General features: G+C 36.8%; 1 protein-coding gene across 1 annotated transcript in view; it reads left to right on the forward strand.

Moving 5' to 3' along the window:
- The window catches only part of NEK7 (NIMA related kinase 7), a 142,273-nt gene that overhangs the window by 108,009 nt on the left and 9,095 nt on the right, over positions 1-25,169 (forward strand). Inside the window, exons 7-9 of the mRNA XM_058668969.1 lie at positions 821-928; positions 13,733-13,827; positions 17,778-17,891. Coding sequence (XP_058524952.1) covers positions 821-928; positions 13,733-13,827; positions 17,778-17,891 — 317 coding nt within the window. The remainder of the gene's footprint in view (positions 1-820; positions 929-13,732; positions 13,828-17,777; positions 17,892-25,169) is intronic.

Below are 25,169 nucleotides of genomic sequence, written 5' to 3' on the forward strand. Positions count from 1 at the left end.
CGGCCTCCCCTCAGTGCATTCAGTGTTGGCCTGAAGGATGTTTGTGATGAAGCAGTGTCATTGTTCTCAGATCTCAAGGTTCAGTTTGACAGAAGTGATTAACGTGTAAGGAACACTCTACTTTTCCTTAGTAAGAATTATAGTCTTGACTCTTGAGCATCCCACTAGTTAGTGTTGGGAAAGGGGAAAAGACACAGGAAAGCAGTTGAATATGCATAGATAAGAGATTTTTTTTCTTCAAAAGAACAATGTATTTCAGATTATTAGTTTTCAGTGTTAATTCTGAATACATTCTACATTATCAATCAAATGTTTTGGCAGAATACGTTAAGATTACAACACTACAGAATTGATACACTGCTTTGGGGGTGTGCAGATTTCCAGTGCAGTGTCAAAGCAATTAAGATTTCTCCATCCATCTTAGTAAGTAATGACATGCGTAATAGTGTTAAGCCATGTTTGTATGTCACATGTAAATATGCCAATAAACACCTTTCCTAAGGTAGTTGTCTAAAATTTAAAAAGTCACACACTTGTTCCCTGCTTTCAGCTTCACAGCAGATTATTTGGAAGTGGAAAATAAGATGTGTTTGAGTGGAAATTCCCAAGGTGGTTCATCCCGCTGCACTTCCCCCGCCAGAGCACTGAGCGTGCGAAAGGGTTGGGACGCACCAGTCACTCAAAATTGTTGGTCAAAATTCCAGGCATTCATGCTTAAGATACATTTTAAATTCTGCCCTGCAAAGTGGTTTTTAGCCTTTTTTTCTCTAAGTTTCTAAGGTTGCAGCATCTTTCACTCGATACCTTCATTTATTCACAGATATCAAACCTGCTAATGTGTTCATTACAGCCACTGGGGTGGTAAAACTTGGTGACCTTGGTCTTGGCCGGTTTTTCAGCTCCAAAACCACAGCTGCACATTCTTTAGGTAAGAGGTTTCATTCGCGTATGTAGTGGGGTTTTTAAATCTTATGATTCAAAAGATAGGAGAGGTACCAGTTATATGCCAGCTCTCATGTTCTTAGTAAAACTATTCTTGAAATCATCAGGTCTTATAGAGAACTGCCATTCCTTGTCAGGTGCAATGTGTTCTTTCTCAGGATACTGGAGACCTGTTAGCTTGGCCTCAGGCTGGCACTGGTTTATAAAAATGCTGGTAAATTTTGTTTTTAACCATTGCTGCAGAACATTACTTTTCAGTGTATCTTAGAATTTTAAGTCTTTATTTCACAATGTAAAAAACTTACATGTGATAGTGTGTAAATGTTTATAAAAATTATGCAAATGGTTGTAATTATAATAGCAACATGTCAGGTGATCTATGACTAATGAGGAAAATATTTCATTAGGTTTTAAAGTAGAAGTTTTTCATTCTAGAGTTAATAGTACCAAACAGAATTAAACATAATTGTAATATTAACAATGGAAACTCTCTAGATAAAATAGAAATTACTAGGTTGAAATTATCTTTGAAATGAGTAACTTTAGGGAATTTAAACTTCTTAAGCCCTTCCTGCCATATCATTTTTCACTATAAATGCAAGGTTTAGGTGAAGTGGTGACATTCAGAATAAAGTAAGAATTAAGGCAAAAATAAGCTGGCTTTAATTTAATGGCATACATCTTTTGTACTGTAATTTCATTGATGCCCTGAGTTTTGTTGAAATGAGTATTCTTTTATAGCAAGGATAAATAAAAATCTTATAAGCACAACAGTAAGGATCAAATGATTTATACTAAATTACAAAGTAATAGAATAATCATCTTAAGTAGTTGACTAGTGATTTTTTTAAGTTTTGTCTGGCCTTGTTAATAAGGCTCTGTGGAGCCTGGAACTGGTCATTTGATTTTTCTGTGTCTACAATATTTGGTACATAAATACAGTATTCACAGGGTAATCAAATATTGTATCTTAAGAGATTTTAAAAATTGTTTTACTTCCCATAAGAGTTCAGTTTTTTCCAGTACTCAAAAACAAATAACTTTCACACCAATACAACTAAATTTTTCTCTCTTCCCTTATGTTTATTTTTCTGAGAATTATAGCTTTTATGGATAAAAAAATTTGATATGAAATTCCATTGGAAATATATAATTGTGTGCAGCGCTTTAATAAAAGAGTTGTGCTTGGGAAGTTGCAATTCTTACAATACAAATAGCAAAGGATCACCATAAAGAAAACAAAGTGCTTTAAGGTACTTTCGCTTGTCACTAGTGAAGATGCCCCATTTTTACGTTATGTTACTCACTGGATGAAGTGTCTTAAAAGCATTCCATCATTAATTTGCTTAGAAACTCAGTGTTATCTTACAGAGAGGCTCATACATGTCTGTGCTCAGATGCTGAAAAAGCTGGTGGAAATGGACTTAAGAGATACAGTTTTATATCAAAATCCTGTTATCTTTAATTCCATTTTACACCAACTTTTTAAGTCCCTACTACTATTTATGTTGCTTTGCTAATTGGCTCTGAGCTAGGGTAACCACCAACCCTAAAGGACCTAGATTATTAAAGGGAACCCAGATCTTAACAGTATTAGAAATGGACTTCTTTAGCCTTTCTCTCACTGCCTACCCAGTTGTAAATGTTCTCAACAGTTTCCAAGCACAGAGGCATTTACATTTATTAAGTGATGTGCTGTGTCAAATCTTGTGATGTATAGAGTCATTAACAGATTCAGTCACTCATTAAGAATTTCTAATACTAAGCTTTACCAAAATCTACCTTCTCCATCGTTATAACATGCAGATATGCTGTGTTAATAGTTTCACATTGCTGTGTGTTGTTATTAAAAGTATAGCCAGTGAGGAGACAGAAATCAGTCTGCTTCTTTGAGACTGAATCATTTCAATAATTTCTTTTACAAATATTCTTTGATTTCTATATTAGTTTGAGAAAAAATCCTTAAATTCTTAGAGCAAGAATTTCTTTTATTTTTTTCTTCTGTGAAGTAAATATTTTGATGATTTGAAATAAAGTTCTGTTAGCAAAGTACACTGAATACTGAAAAGTAATGTTTGAAGTTTGGCTTAAGAAACCTATTGTAACCTATTTTAAACCTGTTTTAAAAGTTCTGTTTAAAAGGGATCAAGAAACATTCCCCTGACCAGAAATATTTGTAATATAACCATGATAGAAATTCTTTTTTCTTTACAAAGCAAAAACTTGATTGCTTATAAGAGATATAGACAAGTGCACAATGAAGTATTAACATTTTTCTCTAGTGTGTGATAGAGCAGATAGTATAAAAATCATCAGGATACTGGGGGTTTACCAATACCATCAATCAACCTGATTAATAGATACGATATACATTCTGATCAGAGTTTTATTGACAAGTTGCCCTAATTTTTACTTTTAGGGAATTATTACTCTAATTTTTAGGTCTTTTAGCAGCAGATTTAAAGGTGAGTTTCCAAGAGTTTGTGGAGAAAAGTAATTGCAAGCATGATCACTTGTACAAATGAAAATGTCAAAGTACATTAACTCATTTTTTGACTTTACTGAGGATAAAATCTCTGGGTGATGATTTATCCATAGAGCAGTTCTAAATTTCACTGAAACTGCAAATAAGTGAGGTTTGCATAAAGTTCATAAAGAAAAATCTGAAAAAGTTTGAGACTGTCCAGGAGCCAAATTTTGTTTAAATCTTAAAGGGCGTGTTTTCAGAAATTTATAAAGATGCATAGGCTTTTAGAAACATCTTTCTGCAGTCATGCGTTTATACTTTGCTTTTACCAAAAGCACCTTTTGTTCAAAAGTTAAAGATCACATTTTATCTTAATTTGATTAATTGGAATATACACTCTAGAATACTTTGGACAATCCCAGTTGTCTGCTATTTGTGCATCTCTTATCTCTGTCATTTGATTCCATGATAGCAAATTGATATGCAATAAAATTTATAATTCAATCTTTTCTCCTGGAGCACATCAAGCTGTATATTTCAAGTCAGTTTTCAGAGCCAATTCAATAATTGTAACATAGAATAGTTATAATTTTTGGGTGCAAGTAATTTTTTAAGTATGATATTACCGAATTTTCAGATTCTGTTCAGAGTCTTAAATTTGAAAATAACCTTAGCAGCCTTCATTTTATTTTCTAGTCCCTGCCTCCTGCCACTACATAGCTTTCTCCAGTATTGGTATTTTCTCTTCTTTAATTCATGAGCACTTCATGTTTGGATCAGGACGTTAACCTCTTTTGCTTCTAATGGGTTATTCTTTAATTCATTCTACAAGTTCTCACTACAGTTATCTTCCTCAGTGACATCCAATTCAATTACTTTCTGAAATGTTCTGTAGAATATCGGTCAGTGTCCCTGACCTAACAGCAGGGTCACTTAGGATTTGGACGCGGTGGCCCTTCTCTTTCCGCTCTGGCTCACTGTACCTTTCTAGTGATTGTGTGCTAGCCATGTGGAGCCCATGGCTTTGCTGTGACGTGAGAAACGACATGATGCTGTGGAGAGCATGGAGTACGTTGGATTTGCATACCCATTGCTCTGTAGGATCTTGATCAAGCCACTTACTGTATAAAACTCAGTGTTTATATCTTGTAAAAGGAAAAAATGTGGATGATAACTACTCATTTTGTCCCTTAATCCATGATCAGTCCTTAACCAAGTGATAGAATAAATGTGAAAGTGTTTTCTGAACACTGATTTTCTGATTGGATATTGGGGTGTTTATACTACGATAATAACAAGAGTGATGCCTGTGGTGATGAAGATGTAAAAGAAAGGTTAAAGTTGTGCAGGTGCAGTTTATTCTGTTGAAATACATGAATCAATTTAAAGGATCCTTTTAGTAAATTTGTGTAGGTTTTAGGGAAAAGCAATGTGGCTGATCAAGACAATCATTTCAATCCTTTGTCTTCAGGGATCTCACTTCCTGCATAAGGAACACACAGCAGTGAAGCAGGCCAGGAGATGATTGCGCCAGAGGGTGTGGCTCATGTGAAGCTCTAGAGAGAGGGACAAGGCAGACCAAAGCCTTTGGGTGAAGGTGATTTTTGAGATTCGAAGAATGCAAAAGAGGCAGTTCCTTTTAGGAAACTTAGGGATAGTGTCTCAGGCTGATTGAGAGCATTTCAGGCCAACGTGGGATGCTTAGTCGCTCCCTTTGCAGAAGGTTGGCTGGGGTGAAAGAGGGAGGGTTCAGGGCACAGGGCCTGCCACAGGAGTAGTTCACCTTCGGTGTGAGTTCAGTAGCGAGCTTTTTCAGGATCGTAATGAGGAAAATGCCAAGGGGTGCGCTGAAGAAACCTGCTTCTTCTGCTCTGATTACCTACTGCTCTCAGGTTCTTCTGTGTCCAAGAGTCGACACTGTTTCCTAGTAGGGACTCTTGGGCTGTACTCCTCAGAACTGAGCAGGAATTCAACAGGACTTAGAATAACGAGTTTATCCTTGCCTGGGATCTGTGATCCACAATCCAGACAGTTGTGTCCCCTCCCCATTTGTTTCATACATGAACTTATATTAATTGTTCACTTCATACCAATTGTGGGAAGGAGACCAATTGTAAAATAATAGTAATATCTTAGTGCATTTTTCTGTGTTTTCTCTCAGTGTCTGCTGATCTTATCTAACAGATGTTAGGAAACTTGCTGTGTCTTTAAAAGTCACGATCAGGACCCAGCTCTTTAGTAAGATTTTCTGGGGTTCTAGATGAGTTGCTTTCAGATTTCTTGATCACTCCCAGTAACATTGAGACACTATGGAAATATCATTTATAACCAAAGCTAAAATTTCATTAGCAGTGATTTCCAGTACAACTCATGCTTTCTGATGCAGTTATTTTGTTTCACTGGCAATAATGCTAGTTGCAACCTACTAACTGAATGTCATAAATCAGTAAAGGATTTTCCAAGCTGTAATTGGAAATCATTGGTCTAGATGCGCAGTGCTTCCCTGCTGCTTCATTCACTCAAAGGCTAATCCCATCACTTGTCCTCCTTTTAGAGGTTCCCTTGTGTTGCCATTGGGTCTATGGGCTGGCTACATGTAAATTAGTCATTTGCAGTCATTCCTGTGCTTCTGGAGGTGAGTAGTAACATGCACAGCTTTTTATACATTGCCAAAAGTTCAGCTCCGCAAAATCCTTCCAGAAATGTGTGCTGTGCACATGTTCCTGTGCAGGGGTGGAGGAAGTGAACCACGGGAAAGTACGTGGGCTTGCTTACCCACACAAGTTCTTATCATGTCAATACCTTGTTATATTTTCTTTTTCTCTATTATTTATGGTTGCTTAGTCTGGAATTACCTTATTCTGTTTTGTCCCAGTGCCTAGGAGCCTACATTTGAAAGCATAATTTGCTCTGGCTCCAGGACTTGAGTGCTCTTGCTTCTCCAAGAGCTGGAAATAAACAGAAAATGGGCCTCCAGGATATTAGTCTCTTTTTGTGACCATTCTGTCTACCAACAACTATACATATTTCTAAAAAAATTGGCCCTTTGAAAGCTGAAACTTAGCCAGTACCTTTGAACTTGGTCATGAAAATCAAGTTGTGATTTTTCCTGTTTCACAAAGGCAGAATATGCTTTTGGTGCATTTCTATTTCTTAACTTACTCTGAAACCTTTGAGCAAATATAATATAAATATTCTGACCCAGAGGCAGCTTGGTAATAGATCAAGCATCTTTATGTAAAGTATTTAGATATGTAACAGCATACCAGAACATTTCTAACAGTTTCCAAATATATGCAATCATTTATAGTCAAATCATTTCAAACTACTCTTACTTCCTGTGCTAATGATGCAGAAACATCCTCTATTACTACCAAGTATCAGTGTAGCAATGAATATAAACATAACATTCATGATTTCCAAGCGATATGGGAGCTTGTATCCTCCGCTGTCCCCAGTGTTTTGCAATGGTGGAGTGGGGGTTGCAGATCAGGATGCTGACATTGTTTTATTTAGTACTGAACTTGACCCCCAGCTTCGCTGTCTCTAGAATCCATGATCCTCACTCTGGTTTCATGTCTGTTGTTTGCTCTCAGGACTTACCTTCCAGCCTCCTGCATAATATACTTGTTTGTACTATCAGTACTCATTGACTCTCCACCAGCTGAAATTCAAGTTTTGTTAAGTTTGAAATTATTATTATTATTATTGGTTCCTTGACACATACCACAAGTTTAGTAGCTTAAAAACAACAAAAATGAAGAACCAGCCTTGTGCCTCAGTGGGTTAAGGCACCACTTAACATCGCTTTTTGGAGCACCGATTTGTGTCCCAGCTGCTCCACTTCCTCACCAGCTCTTTGCTTATTCACCTGGGAAAGTGGTAGAAGAGAACCCAAATGCTTGGACCCCTGTCAACCTTTGGGAGACCTGTATAGAGTTGCAGGGTTTTTACCTTTGGCCTAGCTCAGCTGCCTCTGCCTGTCCCCTGTAATATTACTTTACCAATTAAAATATATGTACATTTGCGGTTCAGGAATCCAATGTGGCCCTCCCTGAGCCAGAACCCATGGGACTACATTCTTTCCTTGAGGCGTTAGGGGAAAACCCTTCCCTGCCTATTTAGGCTGTTGGTAGTTTGACTTTTTTGGTGGTGTGTTGAGGCCCCATCCCAGATGCCAGAGGATGCCCTTGCTCCTTGACTTATTTCTCTATCTGCAGTGCCAGCACCTTGCCCTTGTGTCTGTAGAGTCCTCTGGCCATGAACTATTGCATACAGAACTGTTACAACAGAAACAAAGATCTCGGGAGGCAACATTACCTCTGCCACCATTTTAACAGGTGAGGGTGGCAGGTGCTAGACCTTCTTCTAAAGCTTGTTTGAAAACTGGGGATGTCAGTCTAAGTGGAGCTAGACTTGTCTGAAACTAGATGCTAGGAGCTTCTTCCCAGGTCTTCCATGTGGCGCAGAGCCCAAGCACTTAGGTTATCATCCTCTACTCCTTTCTAAAGCCATTAGCATGGAACTGGCTCAGAAGTGCAGCAGTCTGGTCTTGAATTGGAACCCATATGGGAAGCTGGCAGGCTGGAAGGCTTAACTTACTATGCCAAATTACAGGTCACAGAGACTACTTTTTAATTTTTTGTCATTTTAAAAATTTTATTGTGGATTTGTATAGACATGACATCATGCATTGCATTTACTTTTCAAAGAAGAAAGTACTGCATTTGGGCTTAATATAAATTTCAGAGACAAATCATTTTCTATCTTTATTGGAAGTTCTGTTGTTTAATTACATGGAAAAGTTTATTTAATCCACAAGGGGATTGCCACCTTCTGGCAGTCAGGCTTCTTAGTGGCCTATTCCCTTATGGAGTGGGATGTGGTATAAATAAAAAGTAATTTCTACAAAGCTTAATTAGGAGGATAGAGCGATCCTCTGTTACACAGTCTAACCACTTCATCCAGCCCTAAGGAACCTAGAAGTAATCGGGGTAGTTCTCTGCTCAAGAATATCTACCTGGACCAGAATTGTATTTGTCCATGCATTTTTATTTTATTTTTTTTTCTGCCACTTGTTGTAAAAAGAGACAAACACCTACCAGGCAGACTCAGTGTGTTGAGTCAGCATTTTCCTTGCTTTCATAATGTCATCCGGAAGGTGAAAGATGAAGAAATTTCTTTCTGTATCTCCTTGTGTGTGTGAATTTAATTGCTCTAAGTGGTTGTTTTACAGCTTGAAAATGGAATAGAAGTAAAAAAAAAAAAACTATTGATATTGATCCTCATGCTTCACAAATATTTGAAACCCCTTGGGGGGAGATTATGAAGTTGTTGTTTTCATTATAGGATTGCTTGAACTCCTGTTTACCTTTCCCAGTGAGACAAATGGTTCTTTGATTTCTGTGATGTTGCCAGTGGAATCCGTGCATGGCCATCAGTCAAGCCAGATATCAGAGTTTTCACACTGGAGTCTCTTGAGTGCACAATTCGTGTTCCCCACACTATTTCCAAGTGTGATATATCCTCTGATTTCAACTTGGAGAATTACTGTTCTTGAACCAGGCATTAAAACCGTGTCATTTTTGCTGCCAGGAGCCACCTGTGGTCACATACTTGTTTTCCCACATCTTTTCTTAGCACCTCTTTGGATCTTTCTCTGGCTTATCCCCTTCATTGTTCAAGGTGGCTTGAAGCCATAAAGGCAGCATATGTTCCATCGCAACTGCAGGCTGCTTTCACTGAATTATTTTTAACTTTCAGTCCTTTCTTAAGTAAATTGCTCTGGAAGAAGCTCTTATCTAATTTTAAATTGCACATTTAACCTCTCAGTCATCATCACAAGTTTTTATTTAAAACAATCAGAATCACTGCAAAGCAGCATAGTTTTCATTTGTGGCTCACTGAAATGGGACCTTTTATTCCTGTGTGTGTTTTTTGAGAGGCATGGTGAGACAGAGAAAGAACTCATCTACTGATTCAACTCCCCAACTCCCGAGCGTCCAGGCCTGGACTGAGGACAGGTGATGTTCTGGTCCCTACCTGGGTGGTAGGGACCCAGTTACTTGAACTGTCTCCACTCCGTGGTCTGCATTGTGGGAAGCTGCAGTCAAGAATTGGAGGCAGGCATCCACACAGGCATTCTCATGTGGAATGCTGAAACCTTAACCCGTTTCTGTCTAAACCATTTGGCTACATGTCCCTATTGTGACTTTTATTGTTTTCTCTGCCCGTTAATTTGCAAAGGCATGTATTTTTCAGTCCCATTTCATGGTAGTTAGTTCAGTGAAATAACACCGATTATTAAATGCTGGGTCTGGATTCCAGGTGCACACCCAAGCTGCCATGTGATCATTGACACAGCTAGAAGTCCTGTTCCTTCTAAACTAGGGTAGCCAGGCTAAGGTCTCACAGTACTACATCACAGCAGTCCTGGCTTCACTCAGAGCTCTGCAAGATGAAGTCTACCTCTGTCTCGCTAGTGCCTAGAACAGTGTACACCACTGTAGGATTCCCATAAGATAATGCACCGGATGCGTGTGAGCCAGTGCCTGGACAGGGGAGCAGCACATGATGTGCTGAGCGGTTTCTGCTGTCATTAGTAAGTCTCTCAAATGTTGGTCCATTAGACTTAAAAGATGACAAATTTTATCTTTTAGAAGCCTTTTGCAAAAGAAATATTGATCTGCCACTTAGCCATTCTCTATTGACCTCAAGTAACACTCCTTCAAATGAAATAAACTTGGTCAGTTCAATCTACCGACCTGATTTCTGCGCTGACTTATGAGTAGGCAAGGAAAAATGGAAATTCATTCCTATTCCCTGACATGTGTATGTGTTTAAATCAGTCTGTTCTATGACTGTCTCCTTTAAAAACTGTCAACAAGCAGGGTTCTAGTTTTCTTTTCTACCTTTGGTCTCATACTAGGAGAAACAATCTTTCTATCCTGAATTGGCTTGTTTGTATTCTGACTTGAAACATTTCTCTCTCAGCTGTCCTAAGTAATAGTTTAAGGAGCTTATCACTTTTTTTCCATTTCATGTTCCATTTGGGTTTCTGTAGAATGTTCCTGAGTGCTTTGGGATCTGAAAGCTAAAGGCACCTCCCGCATCATCTCTTTGCTGCTTCTCAGAGAAGGAAAAGTGAGGTCTGTTTGTTCTAGCTAGTTAGTGGTGAGAGGGAAGATGACATTTGCTGGCCTGTGACTGACTTTATGCTAACTCCCTGATACAAAGAACAGCACAAGAGCAACCAAAATCTAATCATGTGAATAGCACCTTATAAAGGTGGCTTAGTTGGTTTATTATTTTTTTTCTCATTCAAGTCTCTGCAGAGGTTACAATGCTGGTGTTATTGCTCAACTTTTTGAAAATATTTTGTCACATATTCCCTAGTAATGGAATGCTAGCAGTGTTTTTGGACTTCTAATAATTGGTCTTCATTTTATCCTGTATAAGTTTCAGAATATGCTTATTATCTATGGAATAGATGCCATGTGAAACTTTCTTATATAGTAAGAATAAGTCAATGTAGTATGGTATGACAGTGACTGCCTTAGTGTACTTTCATGTGATATAAAGCTCAGATAGCATTTTCACTTCTTTGTGGTTTTCCCATCAGGCTATCTGTCTTTTTCATGTTATCAGTTTCTTAGTTTTATTCATGTCAGGAGTTAAAATGGCATAAGTATCTATTATGATTATAAAATGTGTTTGCATTTTACACTCATAAATTCTTGAAACATGGGGGCATTCTCTGTCCCGCACAGGTCTTCCATACATAGCAATTCATGGGAGTGTTTTAATGTCTAATCATATCACTGCCTGATTCTTCTTGAATAGCTGTTAGAAGAAGTCACAACATTCTCGAGGTAACAGTATCCCAGCCACAGCTGTCACGGGTTTAGAGAAAGTGTTTTAGGAAATAATTATATCTTCATTAAGCTTGAAATGTTGAAAACCTATCACTGCATTAAATGTATTGCAGATTATCCTGAAGCATTAAACTTTTAGCATTTGGCTGATGAAGCATGGCCAGGACAAGGTGGGCTGTGTGATGGGGCTGCGCCTGCTTGTTCAGTGTACACGAGCAGCAGAGCCCCCGCCCAGAGCAGAGGGTCCTCTAGGGAGACACAGCACCCCCATCCTGAGTTCAGTCATTGATTGTGAACTTATCCAAATAAGAACTGCTATGCCGCACACAAACTTACTCATTTTTTTGTTACATAATGAATCTGGGAAGAGTGTCCACCAAAGAGGTAACATATTTAGCTATACACTTTACTAAGTACTCACGATATTTATCGTGTCAATGCTGAGATAATCCATGCATGTGGTTTACCAAGAAAGTAGCTGAAAGCCCACAGAATGTATCTAGGTTTAGAACTACAGAACTCCCTCAGTTAGTAACTTTTTGCCATGATCTCCAGCAGCTTGGTCCAAAAGGCTTTTTTTTTTTTTTTACATTGATCTTTATTTTTACATTTTCAGTTTAGTTCAGAAAAATTCCTCATCATTTCTTTCCTTGGTTCCTTTGGCTTGTAGGTCGTCATCGGCAAGCTCAGTTTGTGTTGCGGTTAAGGTGTTAGGCTGGGGCTAATCTCTGTAAAACGCCAGCATTTGTTCTTCTTTTTCCCTATCATCAATCTTTCACACCTGTATCAAACCCCTATTGTAGCAGCAGGTTTCCCAGAGCTCCTGGTTAAAATTACCTTTGCTTTTGGTAAACTCTGAACCTCGGAGCCTTGGTGTTTTCAGTTCCCCCCTGTGGATTCTGCGAAGGCTCTCCGCACATTCCTCACTGCCAGTCGCTCAATTTATGTCCTGAAACCAAGAGCTTGTGCAGGGCCGCTTATTAGTGCAGTTGTACCCACCACCCTTCTGTAGATGGGGAGAGAGCGTGGATTTTTTCCAATCATTGCTGCTGCTTATGCAAACTCCAGCCAGTGGATGTGTAACAACTTCCAAAGCTTAGACACCTGGCATTTATTTGCCACAATATAACATCTTTAAACGTAGCTCTTTCGAAAAGTTTTCTTGGCTATTTTGACACAACAGAAAGTGGCAGAGTCACATGTCGTCATAGTAGATGCTACAATTTGTCTTGTTAATTTCAAATCTTGATTGTTCATATTTCAAATTTTTATCCTATAGGCATACCTTCTTTTCATTTTTTTTTTCATCTCCCTAAGTACTTTCCTCTCATCCTTTCTGCCTTGGACTGTCCTTTCTGTGGAAATGGTTCTTACAGAAGTTGGATTTCTGGGAGACCTAGTTGAACTCTTAGGTTGTAACTTCATTCTTTTGGAAAACTGTCTTTGAAGATGGTCTTTAATGACTGATGTGACTCCATGGTTTGTTTGGTATTGTGTGCCTCAGAAAGGTGTAGAGTAAATAGCTAGAGAGGTCTGGAAAATTAACAAAGGAACATCCTTGTTTGTCTGTGCCCAGGGTGATTGTAGTGATTCCTGCCTCTAGTAAATAAAATTCCTACATATTGTTCTCAGACTGCGATTTTATATTTGACAGAAAGCCTTAGGCTGCTGCTGATGAAATAAGTCACGTAAGTTTGTACTCAAAGACAGTTGGAAAATCACCTAAATGTTTTTTATCCTTCAAAATATAACATACATACATTTGTTTTTCAACAGTGTCATAAAAAACATTAGCACATCAGAACACAAATCATCCGGAATATCTTCTTGCTGGAAGGCTCTCTGTAATGGAAATAACCCAGATGTTTTACCAGAGTTGTCGTTGCCTTTCTGATGATATTTTGTATACAAAATCTGTTATATTCTCTTTACCGTGCAGACAACTATAGTGTCAAATGTTAATGGTTATGTCATTTGTAATTTGAAGAATTAGGATTACGTTCCCTGAAATGTTCCTGTAAAGGATAATGATCTATTAGTGAACCACATTGTTATACAATATAACACTAGTTACATAAATTTCCAATTTAGCTATTAGGAACATGCAATGTTTTTTCAAATGAAGAAACAAATGAATGCAAATGACGTAGGTAGATTTTTCTTGTTAGAATTGGTTTTATTTTCCCTTTAATTAATATACCCCCTAGACTTTCCCTGGATTAGTCAGAAGGGAATGAGAATCTGACCTTACATTTCCTGTTTAGTATAATGTGGATGTTACTGTGCTATTTAGATGTGGGGAGCAAAAAGGAAAGTGCAAAGTTTGAGTACTCTTAAAATAATTCCCTGCTCCTAATGATTTCAGTGACATTTTTAATCTAAAATATTCCATGTCAATCCTTAAGCATCTTCATTTTTATACTTCTGTTTTATTTTTATTATTTTTTAGTGGGTACACCTTATTACATGTCTCCAGAGAGAATACATGAAAATGGATACAACTTCAAATCTGACATCTGGTCTCTTGGCTGTCTACTATATGAGGTAGGTTGTGCTGATAAATTCCGTATATTGATGCATCTTTGCCCACTGTTTCTCCCTTATTTACAGTATTCACTTGACTGTTTTTCTTGATGATATTGAGAAAAGCTAACTATGAATAATTTGTTGTGGCAATTATGTTCATAATAAATATTTGAGTAACTGTGTCACTATACTTTTCTATACATTTGCTACTCTAAAGTATTTTAGAATTATGTCTTTCAAGTGTGAATTTTTATATGTAAACTTTTAAGTAATGCTTTTCTACAAAACATATTTTTTAATATATCTGAACATTGAAGAAATACGTGCATCGTGCATTGTAGGAGAGAGAGAATGAAAAATTTGAAATATGAAAGTGAGTAAATATCAACATTTTATTGCATTGGTATCTGTAACTCATGTGTAAGGATAGTATGCAGACTATCTTAATTTTCCTAGATTGTCACCTGAATTAGTTTCCATGAGTAATGCTTTACATTGGTACAGCTCTGTCGCTGTTATCAAAGAAGGTGAGATCGTGTAGGTAAATATCCAGAAATAATTTGCAATAATTTGATAGGCAGAATCAAGGCTATAACTAGCGCATTTGGCATTCATGTCATACAGCAGTGATGCCAAAGAGTATCTCAAGCTACAGTTAACTTTAATTTTCTAACCGACCAGTAGGAACTAGTAGGCTTTGAGTCTACTCAAATTAAAGTTTACACAATACCTTTAAAGAGGGTTCAGTAAAGTGAAGACAGTCATTTCATGTCTCAGGGTATATAGCAAATGTAAAGAAGATAGATAAAACCCAGTCTGTTTCTTGCAAATATGCCATGTCCTCTTGACTTAAATGTATGGTTTGTTCCTCTCCTTGTACTGCCCCTAATTGGAAGTTGAGCTTCAAGCGGTGGCTTTGGTTTTGTTTTCATTTTTAATATATGTAATCTTATTGATTACAGAGCCCAGGTTCCTTTTTTTAAACAATATGAAATTTTATTCTTATTATTAAATAAGCAATGACTAAAGTGAAAGATATTTTAAATGTTCTTAAATAAACCCATTTTTAATAAAAAGTATGAATTGATAATGAATACAATATATCTTTATGCATGTACATTGCATTCAAAGATTTATACTCACTGTATTATATCCTGATAATAATGTCGCACATTGTTAAAAAGGAAATGGTCTGATAATATTAAGTTTCAATAATGTTTAAAAGTTAGCCACTTTATACATTTAAAGTGTTTGTCTCTCTTTAGGTCCCTTAGATTTTGCTTCAGGCCCTAGTCTAATGTTATCAAAGCAGCATTTTCCTTTTAAGTACCTAAAAGTAAACAGCAAATTGGTTTCCAATAATGAGGTTAAATTTAACAATGAAGAAAGTTCAGTTGAGAAAACAAGTGTTAAAGGGGAAGTTCATGTAGTGTTTTAGAGTTAGAAGATTCTCATATCAGAACTGATAAAATAATTTTTCTGTTCTGAATTTTTGTTTGAGAGTCAGTGTTTCACTTTTAAATGTGCTTAAAATGATCACCAAAATAAAAAAGTATTTTTTGGACATGCCTACATCCCAGAATTGTGTGTGTTGTGGATGATTCCCAGTTGAAGTGTTTATCATGTCAGTGTTGATTTTCAGCTCAATGTATTTTTTTCCATTTGTCCCTGCAAGTCTTCTGGAAGAACTAGAAATTCTCTAAAGATTTAATTTACCCTTATATGTGCTCTGCTTCCACTGATGCGTCAATACAGTGTTAATAAATACCTAACGATTTAGCTTTTCAAACGTAGCCCTAGAAGCATGCAGAGATTTTACATTGCAGCCCAGTAAGAAGTTGCTATTACCAGTGAAGGAGAAGGAATGCTTTTCTGGATGTTTAAACTCAGAAAATTAGACTTTCAAATATTCCTGAAACTGCAAAAAAATTCATATCAGCACAGTTTTAATTGATATGCAACAAAGTAGACTTTACTAATTAAAATCAAGATGCTGTGCTTTTGCTACACGGACCTTTACATGGAAAAGTAGGTTTTACACATTTCCTTTATTGTTCAGCGCAGCAATCGCATCCTTACAGGGTTGTAGGTTGGTGGCTTACAGTTCAAAAAAAAGAGAGCTGCCACCAGGCCTGAAGACAGACAGTGGGCTTTCGTCCTCCAACGCCCCCAGAATACTAATCAGGAAAGTCAGACCCTGGAGGTCAGGGAGCAAGTCAATCATCCCAGGATCGTCTCAGTGTGGAGGATCAAATTAGCCTGAAAAATTCAGCTGCTGGGAGGAGAGGGCGAGCAGCTGTCAGGGGCAGCGTCGAGGTGCACTAATGAACCAGATGAATAGTGCAAAAGCTTGAAAATAAAAACAGGACAGTTGACATTTTTCATCTGTCAAAGCAGGAGATGCATGAAAATACACTGTTCCTGTTTAACTCCTTAGGGGACATTCCGATTTTTTTTTAACACTCTACAGTATTGAGACAAAAGTACTATAATGAACTCTCAGCATATGATACTGCATGTATATATATATGTGTATGTACATGTGTATATATATATGTATATATATTTACTTAAGGCTCTGCAAATACAGAGGGACTATGCTTCATGCATATGAAGTGTATTCTTACAGATGATATTTTAAAATATTTATTGTAATAAAAAGTCTTTGCATTTTAAACAAAAGACATGATCATCAATGGCTCCTCTTCTAGAAATTTCCTCTCTGGTGGAGTGCTTTATATCTGTGGAGGCAAGTTGTTTTTGCTTTTTTTCTGGCCATGTGGATCAGCCATATCCAAGAGGCTATTTTCGTATATGGTTTGGATTTTCTGTAACACAGAGGTGAGGTCTTTCCCAGGCTGCATTTCCACTGGCAGCCCCTCCTGGCAAGGCTCTGAAGGGGTTAACACCCTCCGTGGAGCGCAGAGGCAGATGAGAGCCATTTTCAGCTTGTCCTGTCCCCACTGACACTCACTGAGTAGCACAGCATGGACGAGCGTGTTTCACACACACGCTGCCTGTCTGGGGAATGTACACATTGTCCTTCCAAAATCAAACTTATTAGCACATGTAGAAAAGGGTGACTGACTTTGGGGCAGCCTGGCACTCCGTGTTGTATTCTGGCTGCTGCGGTTCAAGGATTTAGGAGGTTTTGAATAGGATAGCAACATTTTAAATTAAATTTTTAGTTTGTAACCCTGCTTACCACAGTACTTGCTTGCACTTTAAATGTCAAGCGAGAACCTTGTCTTAAATTTAAATTCAATAATGTCTCTTCTAAAGTTGTTCAGCCTTTGAGTTGTGTTTTTCTGCAGATACCTCACGTGGATGACTTGAATTACACCCAAGACTTGCACTGGTTGTGAACATATTCACTGCTTTTGAGACATTATCAAAAGAAAAGAAGGCCCAATCCATTGTGAACTATTTAGAGATTGGTTATGATATTCAAATTGAAAAGCCGTTTTTTTTACTTCAGAATAATTTTTCCCTACAGAACTTGTTATGCAAAGTAAAAATGCTAAGTATCGTATTCCATAAAGCATTACTAAAGTGTAATTTAGTATTAACTTTAGTCTCCTATTTGCTGTGTTGTGACCTTTGCTAACCAATGTGTGGATATCTCATTTCATCATTGGATATGCCTGTTGTTCCATGACATTGTTTACTATCATGTTTACAAGAGTTAAGTCACAATCTAATTTTTATTAGCATGGTTTCAGCAAGAATATCTAAAAAATTATGCTGAACATTTCTGTTTTAGGGCATTTTAAATACGGAACAAAACTTACCAAAGTTGATATTTAGCACTTAATGTAGAATTCTCAAAAAGGAATAGTCATACTCATCAGATACCTAGGTATTTTAATTTAAAGGATTTATAATTATTTTCTACCCCAGTATACTTGATGAAATCAGCTTTAAAGTTGCCCTGTGACTATATCAGTCTGATTGGGAGCATTTTACAGATGGCTGCATTACAGAGTCCTTTCTATGGTGACAAAATGAATTTATACTCACTGTGTAAGAAGATAGAACAATGCGACTACCCACCTCTGCCTTCAGATCACTATTCAGAAGAAGTAAGTCATTTTCAGTTGCTCTGTTTCTCTTTTGTTCATCTTGCTAGCATTTGTATTTTATTAAGAAATTTGACTTTGTGCACAAATACCAATGGATAGTATATACAGCAAGAGTAGCCCTTTTCTGTCTGCATTCTCTCGGAGACTTGGTGTTCACAGTAGACTGCAGTTCACAGTGTGGAGAACACAACACAGTGTGTGCTGTGAAATTCACCCACTCCCCCACTTGCCAGGTGTGATGAGAACAGCAGCTCGCCTGCCAGAGTGCTGAATACTGCAAGAACAGAATTTAAGGCTCACACCCAGATTCATGTTCACCGACATGTCTGCTGGCTCTGAGGAGGCCACCCCTCGTGTTCCCCTTCTCAGAACTTCAATTACACAATAGAAACTAGAACTCTTGTGTCAGAAGTTCCCTCCTCTTCATGTTGACCTCGAATGAAGCATACCTCTTAGCCGGATTCTGAACCTATTTCATTAGCTCCCCCACCTCCCCCTTGGACAACACCTGTCTTGTAACCACCTCATTGCTGCAGAGTCCTTTGGGGAAATGTTTTGAAATTCAAAATTGTATTGGACAGGACTGAAAACTTTCCAAGACGTTGCCTTAAGATCAGAACCTAAATCCCTACTTACTTTGGTAACCTGTTGAAGTGAATTGCCTCGGCTCTACCCAATGTCTAGTTATGCACTGAACGGAATGTCTCCCATTTTAGCCTAATGCATCATGATTTTACCCACATTTAAGGAACAAGATGTACAAAAATCACAGTGTCTCAGGTCAACTGAAATGTGGTCAAAAAAGCTCTTTCTGGAATATTCATCAGAGAGCAACCCAGAGAAAACAGTCTTTCATCAGGACTTCTGAACAACAGCTTGTTGTTGTTTGTTCCTCCAGGAAAATGGAAGGAAATGAAAGAAAAATAGATAGCAATTATACTGTTTACTTATTAGGTAATTCTGTCAGTCTTTCTGTTATAAAATGAACAGCATTCAGTGTTATTTTGTGAGGAAATTTGAGGCCATGTAACTTGAGTAATAAATATCTCTAGACGGATCCTATGTAAAACATTGGTGTTATTTGAACATAATAAGGACTACTTCTGTTGTGATGCTGATTGTCAATGATGCCTTTTTGCTTCCTATCAGTTGTATTCAGGTAATTAGAATAAACTCTTAGAAGGCAGTGAAGATAATTTAGAAATATTATCTTCATTTGATGTTAATGCTATTATGTTAGCCATTTTTAATTACTATTTTGGGTATGGAATATCAATATGGCATTTCACAAAACCAACTTCAGACCTTTGGGCTGGGAAATACAGTAGGGTGTGAACAATAATGCAAAATGATAGCAGGAATGTCAGGGGCCTTTCTTTGTTGTGTCATTCATGCTGTCTTCTTTTTTCCGTGAAGCACATGAATATTTCACATATCTGCATCCTCATCCCCTATTCTTCTTGACTAATTTTCAGACTGTCTGAATTTGCATTTCACATGGTAGCTGATTAGGAGATGCGAGTGTGGCAGCGAAACCTCAGCAGGCGGTTACCATGGTGACCTTCAGCAGGATTTTAATGATGATACCACTAGTGGTTCGTTGAAGTCGGCCTGCCTGCAGGGCTACTTCACTGCAGCTAAGTGTGAAGTTGGATATGTGGATTCTCAGCCAAGGGGCAAATATCAAAGTCTGGCCCAGATAGAAGGTCTTAGAGTTGGGAAGGGAAAATAAATTCCACTTCTTACTTCCCTCTGTATAGTTACCAGTTTTGAAAAGAGCTATAAAGCAAAATACATTATCTGATACACTTTCCAAAAAAGACAGTGCAATTCCTCATTTTGATAAAAATCTGTTGTCATGCTCTGATAAAATAGAAGACTATACCATATGGGTAAATATGGAAAATAATTCCTACTAAAGAAATGAATATAAAAAATATACGGACTGTATCACAATACTACTTTAATCTGTTCAGTTATGTAGACGAGTTCTCAGAACAAGAACTTTGAAATGCAGATGTACTGCCAAATATTTTCTCTCCCTAAGTAGGAACTCAGTTTGTTTCTAAAATAATTATTCACAAGTAACAGTTGGAAAAAAAAATGGACTTGGTGCTGCCACAATATTCCCTTACAGAATGCCTTTTAGATTTTTAAAAAAATCCTAGTTGCCATTTAATTTATTAGTGTGCCAAAATATAGAAACCAATGAAGAATAAAGTGTAAAGTTTTTTTTTAAATAACCCTAAACAGTAACTAACACATTCTGAGACTGAAAAATAAAATTTGTAAACGCACGAACTTGACATATCTGTACTGGAGAATTAACTAAATTTACTTGACTACTACTAAAATTTCAAGGTTACTAGCCAAAGAAGCTGTGAAAGGAACATTTCCTGAGAAGGCTGCCTCTGTCTGCCACACAGCCTAGGTTAATGGGCTTCCAGGGTTCCAATGGATTGATTTAGATAGAGACATTCTGTTTAGTCTCAAAGTTTGAGTTTCTTCTTTTCCTATATTGTAAAGGATAGATACGATTAAGAACATTTTCCTGTATAAAAAGAAAGGCAAGCCTGTATGAATATTTAGTTCTGAATTTTTTAGCTGTACTGAATGATATCAGGAGATGTGTATTGGAAGACTTATGGAAATATTTCTGCTTGTAACAATCTTTTATGGTACCCTGTATTCCTTTTTAATAAAGATCTCATGTGTTTATCATTGAGAGTTACAGTATTTAAAAAGAACATTGGATTGAAACGATATTTTCCCTTAATTGTATCATAAATTATATCTTGGTGTTGCTGGCAACAGTTAAGCAAATGTTCACCAGAAATTGTGATGCAGAATGTCTTTCCTAATGTTCCCTGGATTTAACACTTCATTTACTGATTCAAATTCTACCAGTGCAAGTTCTACTTGAAGTTCACATTTCTTACGGGTGTTCTTTCCTCTTTCTGAAATGCCCCTTCCCCAGTGCTTGAATAGGAACACTCATTCTCTTCCTTTTCAACACAGCTTGGACATCATCTGCGAGAATTTTCCCTGGCTCCCTTTCCCCACTCCCATTCCCCCATCTTTGGCAGGCCCACGTTGTTGGATTTGCCTTTTCTGCAGACTGTCAAGCACCTCCCCAGAGGGGCACTAACTTTGCTTTTTATCTGTCCATCTCTGGGGCCTGATGCATTTTAAAAGGTTTGGTGATTGATCACTTGATTGATGGAATGAGGGAGTGAGGAAGATAAAAGGAATAAATTTGAAAATAGAATGAGTGAACCAGTGACAATTGAATGAAACCTCTCTGAAGAACTCTCTTACTCTCAACATGAACCAGAATTTGAGTTGTCCTTTAAAACCATATGTGGTTTTACTAACCTTTTACATAGCACTATGATCTCTGAAATGTCCAGTGTCCATTTACTGAGAGTTAGACAAATTTCCCTCAGTTGTAGTATTTCACCAAAATTAAGCATTTGTTCAATAAATTATTTCATGAGACCCTTCAAAAATATTTATACTGGCAATTATTTAGAAAGTTACACAATATGTTAACTGCTGAGTGAACTCTTTTTAAGTGGATATCTTTCAACCTGAGCATTGGACATTATTCAGAGTATGGATTTTTATCTTTTTAAAATACTTTTATTTATTGCTTAAAATTTGTGTAAACAAAGATGACAGAAAAGATTGAGTGGAACTGCATTCAGTACTTACCTTAAATAGATCTACTTTAGGTTTCAATAGATAGGTTTAGAAGAAAGTTCTGAAAAGTTAACTGTAGGGTTGGCAAAGGACAGTGTAAGATGGAAATGATAAAGGATAATAAGGACTATCTTTGAGATACTAGAATGGGGAGAATTTGATTCAAGATAGATGCGCATTTTGAACATTTATAAAATATTGGGAAGATGGCTAAAACGTTTTTAGTAAAGATAACTGCATGGTGATGTACTTGTTGCTCTGAAGTGATGGCCATGGCTCATTTTCGCATCTTCGGTAGCAATTTTAAGTGTATTGTAAATGAGACTTTTGAAGGATTCAGTATTTCTCTTCTAATTATACTTTTGGAAATTCATTAGTTTTAGAAGTCATATTGCTGTTTTTCATGGGTGAAGGAACCATGATTGATGTGCTTTGGGGATCAGAAATACATTATCAGTGATCAGGTTTTGGGTTATCTAATGTTTTCTTTGCTTTTAATGAGGTTTATTTGTGGCCATATCCCTTTGTTTTCGTTAGGAAGTAACTGCTGAGACAACTTCCCAGTTACACAAAAATTACACTATCAAGTGTCAGCTTGAAAAGTCACATCCAATCAGAAAGCCAATAAACAATATAAGAAATCTCACCTCTACCTCACATAGTAATATGTATATTTGGTCTAATTTTTTATTTTCCTCTCCAATTTGACAGCATCTCTCTCCTCCCCCTCGGCCCCCCACACCAATCAAAGACATTGAGAGGCAGGTAGGGCAGATCTTTGCTGATCTTTCTTCCTTGCCTTCTGTTGACTTATCGGGAAGGTATCTTGGCTTCACGCAAAAGTGCATGGATTTTCAGCATCTTTTTCATTATGCTTGACAAAAGAAGTCTTGGTTTTATAGAGAATTTAAAACCGAACATAAAGATTTACAAGTCATTGTTTCTCATATGGTTATTTCTTTTAAAAACCCATTATTTAAATGTAAATTAATTTCAGTCATCTGCATTATTAGAAAATAAGATATTTATGTGGCATTGAATGAAATAATGCCAGTTTATTTTCAACTTTTTAAATCACCATTTTTATCTGTCTCACAATGCTGTTATTCAAGAAAGAAGGACCGTAACATTATTTCCATTATACAGTTGAGCAAATAGAGATATAGACAGTTTAGAGCAAATGTAAGACTTAAAGGTGGCTCTGTTTCCTGGTTACCCCTCTTTGTGGTATGTGAACACAAAAACCTAAATAAACTCTTAGCTGCCTTAGGAATGAGCCTTCATGATTTTTATATCAAGCAATTCTTAATATTTCTCCTCTCTGTCCATAATCACTCACCATTCATACCACGATACTGGCCCTATGACTGATTTTTAATCTAACACTTATAAAAAAACTTCTGTATTTAAATTCTGAGCATAGTGAATGAAGATTTTTAAGTAACAAAGTAAAGCCTTTGTTTGGCCCATAAAGAATTATTTCATGTAAACAAGCCAAAAAACGAAAAAAGATGAAAGTGTCAGGGGAGATTGTTTTCGCATTTCTTGAGGTTGAGCTAAGGTTATAAAACTTTCATTTGAGCAGTCTAAGTATCTTTTATACTTACTGGACTCAGAAATTTTAAAGAGTTATAGAAGTTCTCTGGAGTTGTTTTTGGAAATTAATCAAGGTTTACTTGTTTTAAAAGATTTTTTTTTTCTAATTCATTAGCCCAAGAGTGTCTCAATGAAAGGCGTTTGAATTCTGTGACATCATATATAACAGTAGACTTCTAGGAGAACTTCTATAGCACTGTTACCTAAGCAGATGCTGAGTTAGTTTTTATTTTACTTTAAAATGCAGATACATAATATTTCTAGATTGTGCCATCATTTATTAAAGCTAACTTAGCATCAAGTGCCATCTTAAACACTTACTAACATTTTCCTTCCCACAAATTCTTACGCATGATATCAGCTTGCCGCCTTAGTGAAAGGTTCCTTATGAGATTAGATTTTTAAGCTTAGGATGTGCCATCTGTTTGTTTCAAAAACGTATTTAAGCAGGCCCTGTGCTCACCTATGCTTCTGAAGTGACACTGGGGACGTGCTCCTTGAAGACACGAATCCAAAATGGTGCACTCTTTCCCAGATCTTGTGGGAGTCCATGAAACCATGTAACTTCCTGTAAGACTCACAATTTTCGAAAGACGCTGAATGATCTTCAGTTCTGAAACAGACATTACATTATTTTACTTCTGTGTCAGATTATTTTCTTTGCCCTCTCCCATCTATCTCCCAAGTAAATCAGTAGTGACACTTTGGTATACAAGTTGGATACGCCTAATCATTTTGCATAAATAGCTAAAGCTCCAAAATGCAGTGTACTTTAATGCATTAGACCCACTTTGGGGTGCTAAAATGTGTCCTTGGGTAGATGGAAATTGGTATATCTGGGAGGCTGATAGAACGTAATTGGTCTCAGAGGGATTAGCATGAGGGTGAAAAAGAAGCAGTACCAATAGCTCTAGTCTTTATTATTCCATTGAGGATTGTGTTAGTGACCTAAAGCTATCATGCACAAAGAGCCCTATTGTTACTACCTGTATTTGCCTGAACTTGATCTGTAATTGGGTTATCACCCCACAACAATGGCTGTCAACTCTCTCTTTTCTTTAATACTTCTGATATCTTTAGAAAGAAATGATAAAAATATATTAGTGTTTTCCATGCTTTATTGAAAGCTCACTAATTTCCATATGATCTGTGATTTTATAATCCAGTCAAGATGTTATTTTTACTTTATTTCCATGTAAATATTTTGTTGCTTTTCAGATTTCTCTGAAGCATCTACATTAGTTTTCCCTTCTCTGATTTTTTTATGATTACATATTCAAACCTTTACTTTTGACTTGTTTTAACATGTTACATAAAACTTTTTAGCAAATTTTACTTTTTAACAAATAGTAATTTTAAAAATTAAATTTTCTGAGAATCAGACAATGAAATGTTTGTTTAATCTCATTTATTTTTACCAGTATTATAGAATCTACTAATCTTGGAATTATTTCTATGACTTAAATAATGGAAAGCTAACTCTCAGTTCAAGCCCAGAAGTTTTGTTTTTGAGTAAGTGACTCTCCAATAATATTAGAAATTGAAACCTGGCATAAAGGAATACATATAAATTTCTCAGCATTATTATTGAACATGTGTTTCCCTTGACCTTGGTTATAGCTTTTAGAATCATTGCAAAGTATTAATTAAATACTAAGGATTTCTAAAGTCATTTCCTTTCTTCTGGAGCCTAAGACAGAAAGTGGAAGAAATTCTAGAAATATCTTATTGTGGTTTTCATCAGAGAAAATATAGACTTCTCTCATAGTTATCAGATTCACTGTGTGTTGTTTATAATCTGAAATAAGGAGGCTGATCCACATGAAAAATCCAAGTATATTTTATTTGCTTGGAAGTGGCTACTGCCATGTTTTGAATGAGTCAGACTAGAAGTAGCACCATGCGGTTGCTGCGCTAGTCCTAATTCTGTGAACCTTTCTGTGTCATTCAAGTAGATCTTTTCATGGATAAAGTAAGCCT

Source organism: Ochotona princeps, chromosome 10 (genome assembly GCF_030435755.1).
Source record: "Ochotona princeps isolate mOchPri1 chromosome 10, mOchPri1.hap1, whole genome shotgun sequence".
Taxonomy (NCBI): domain Eukaryota; kingdom Metazoa; phylum Chordata; class Mammalia; order Lagomorpha; family Ochotonidae; genus Ochotona; species Ochotona princeps.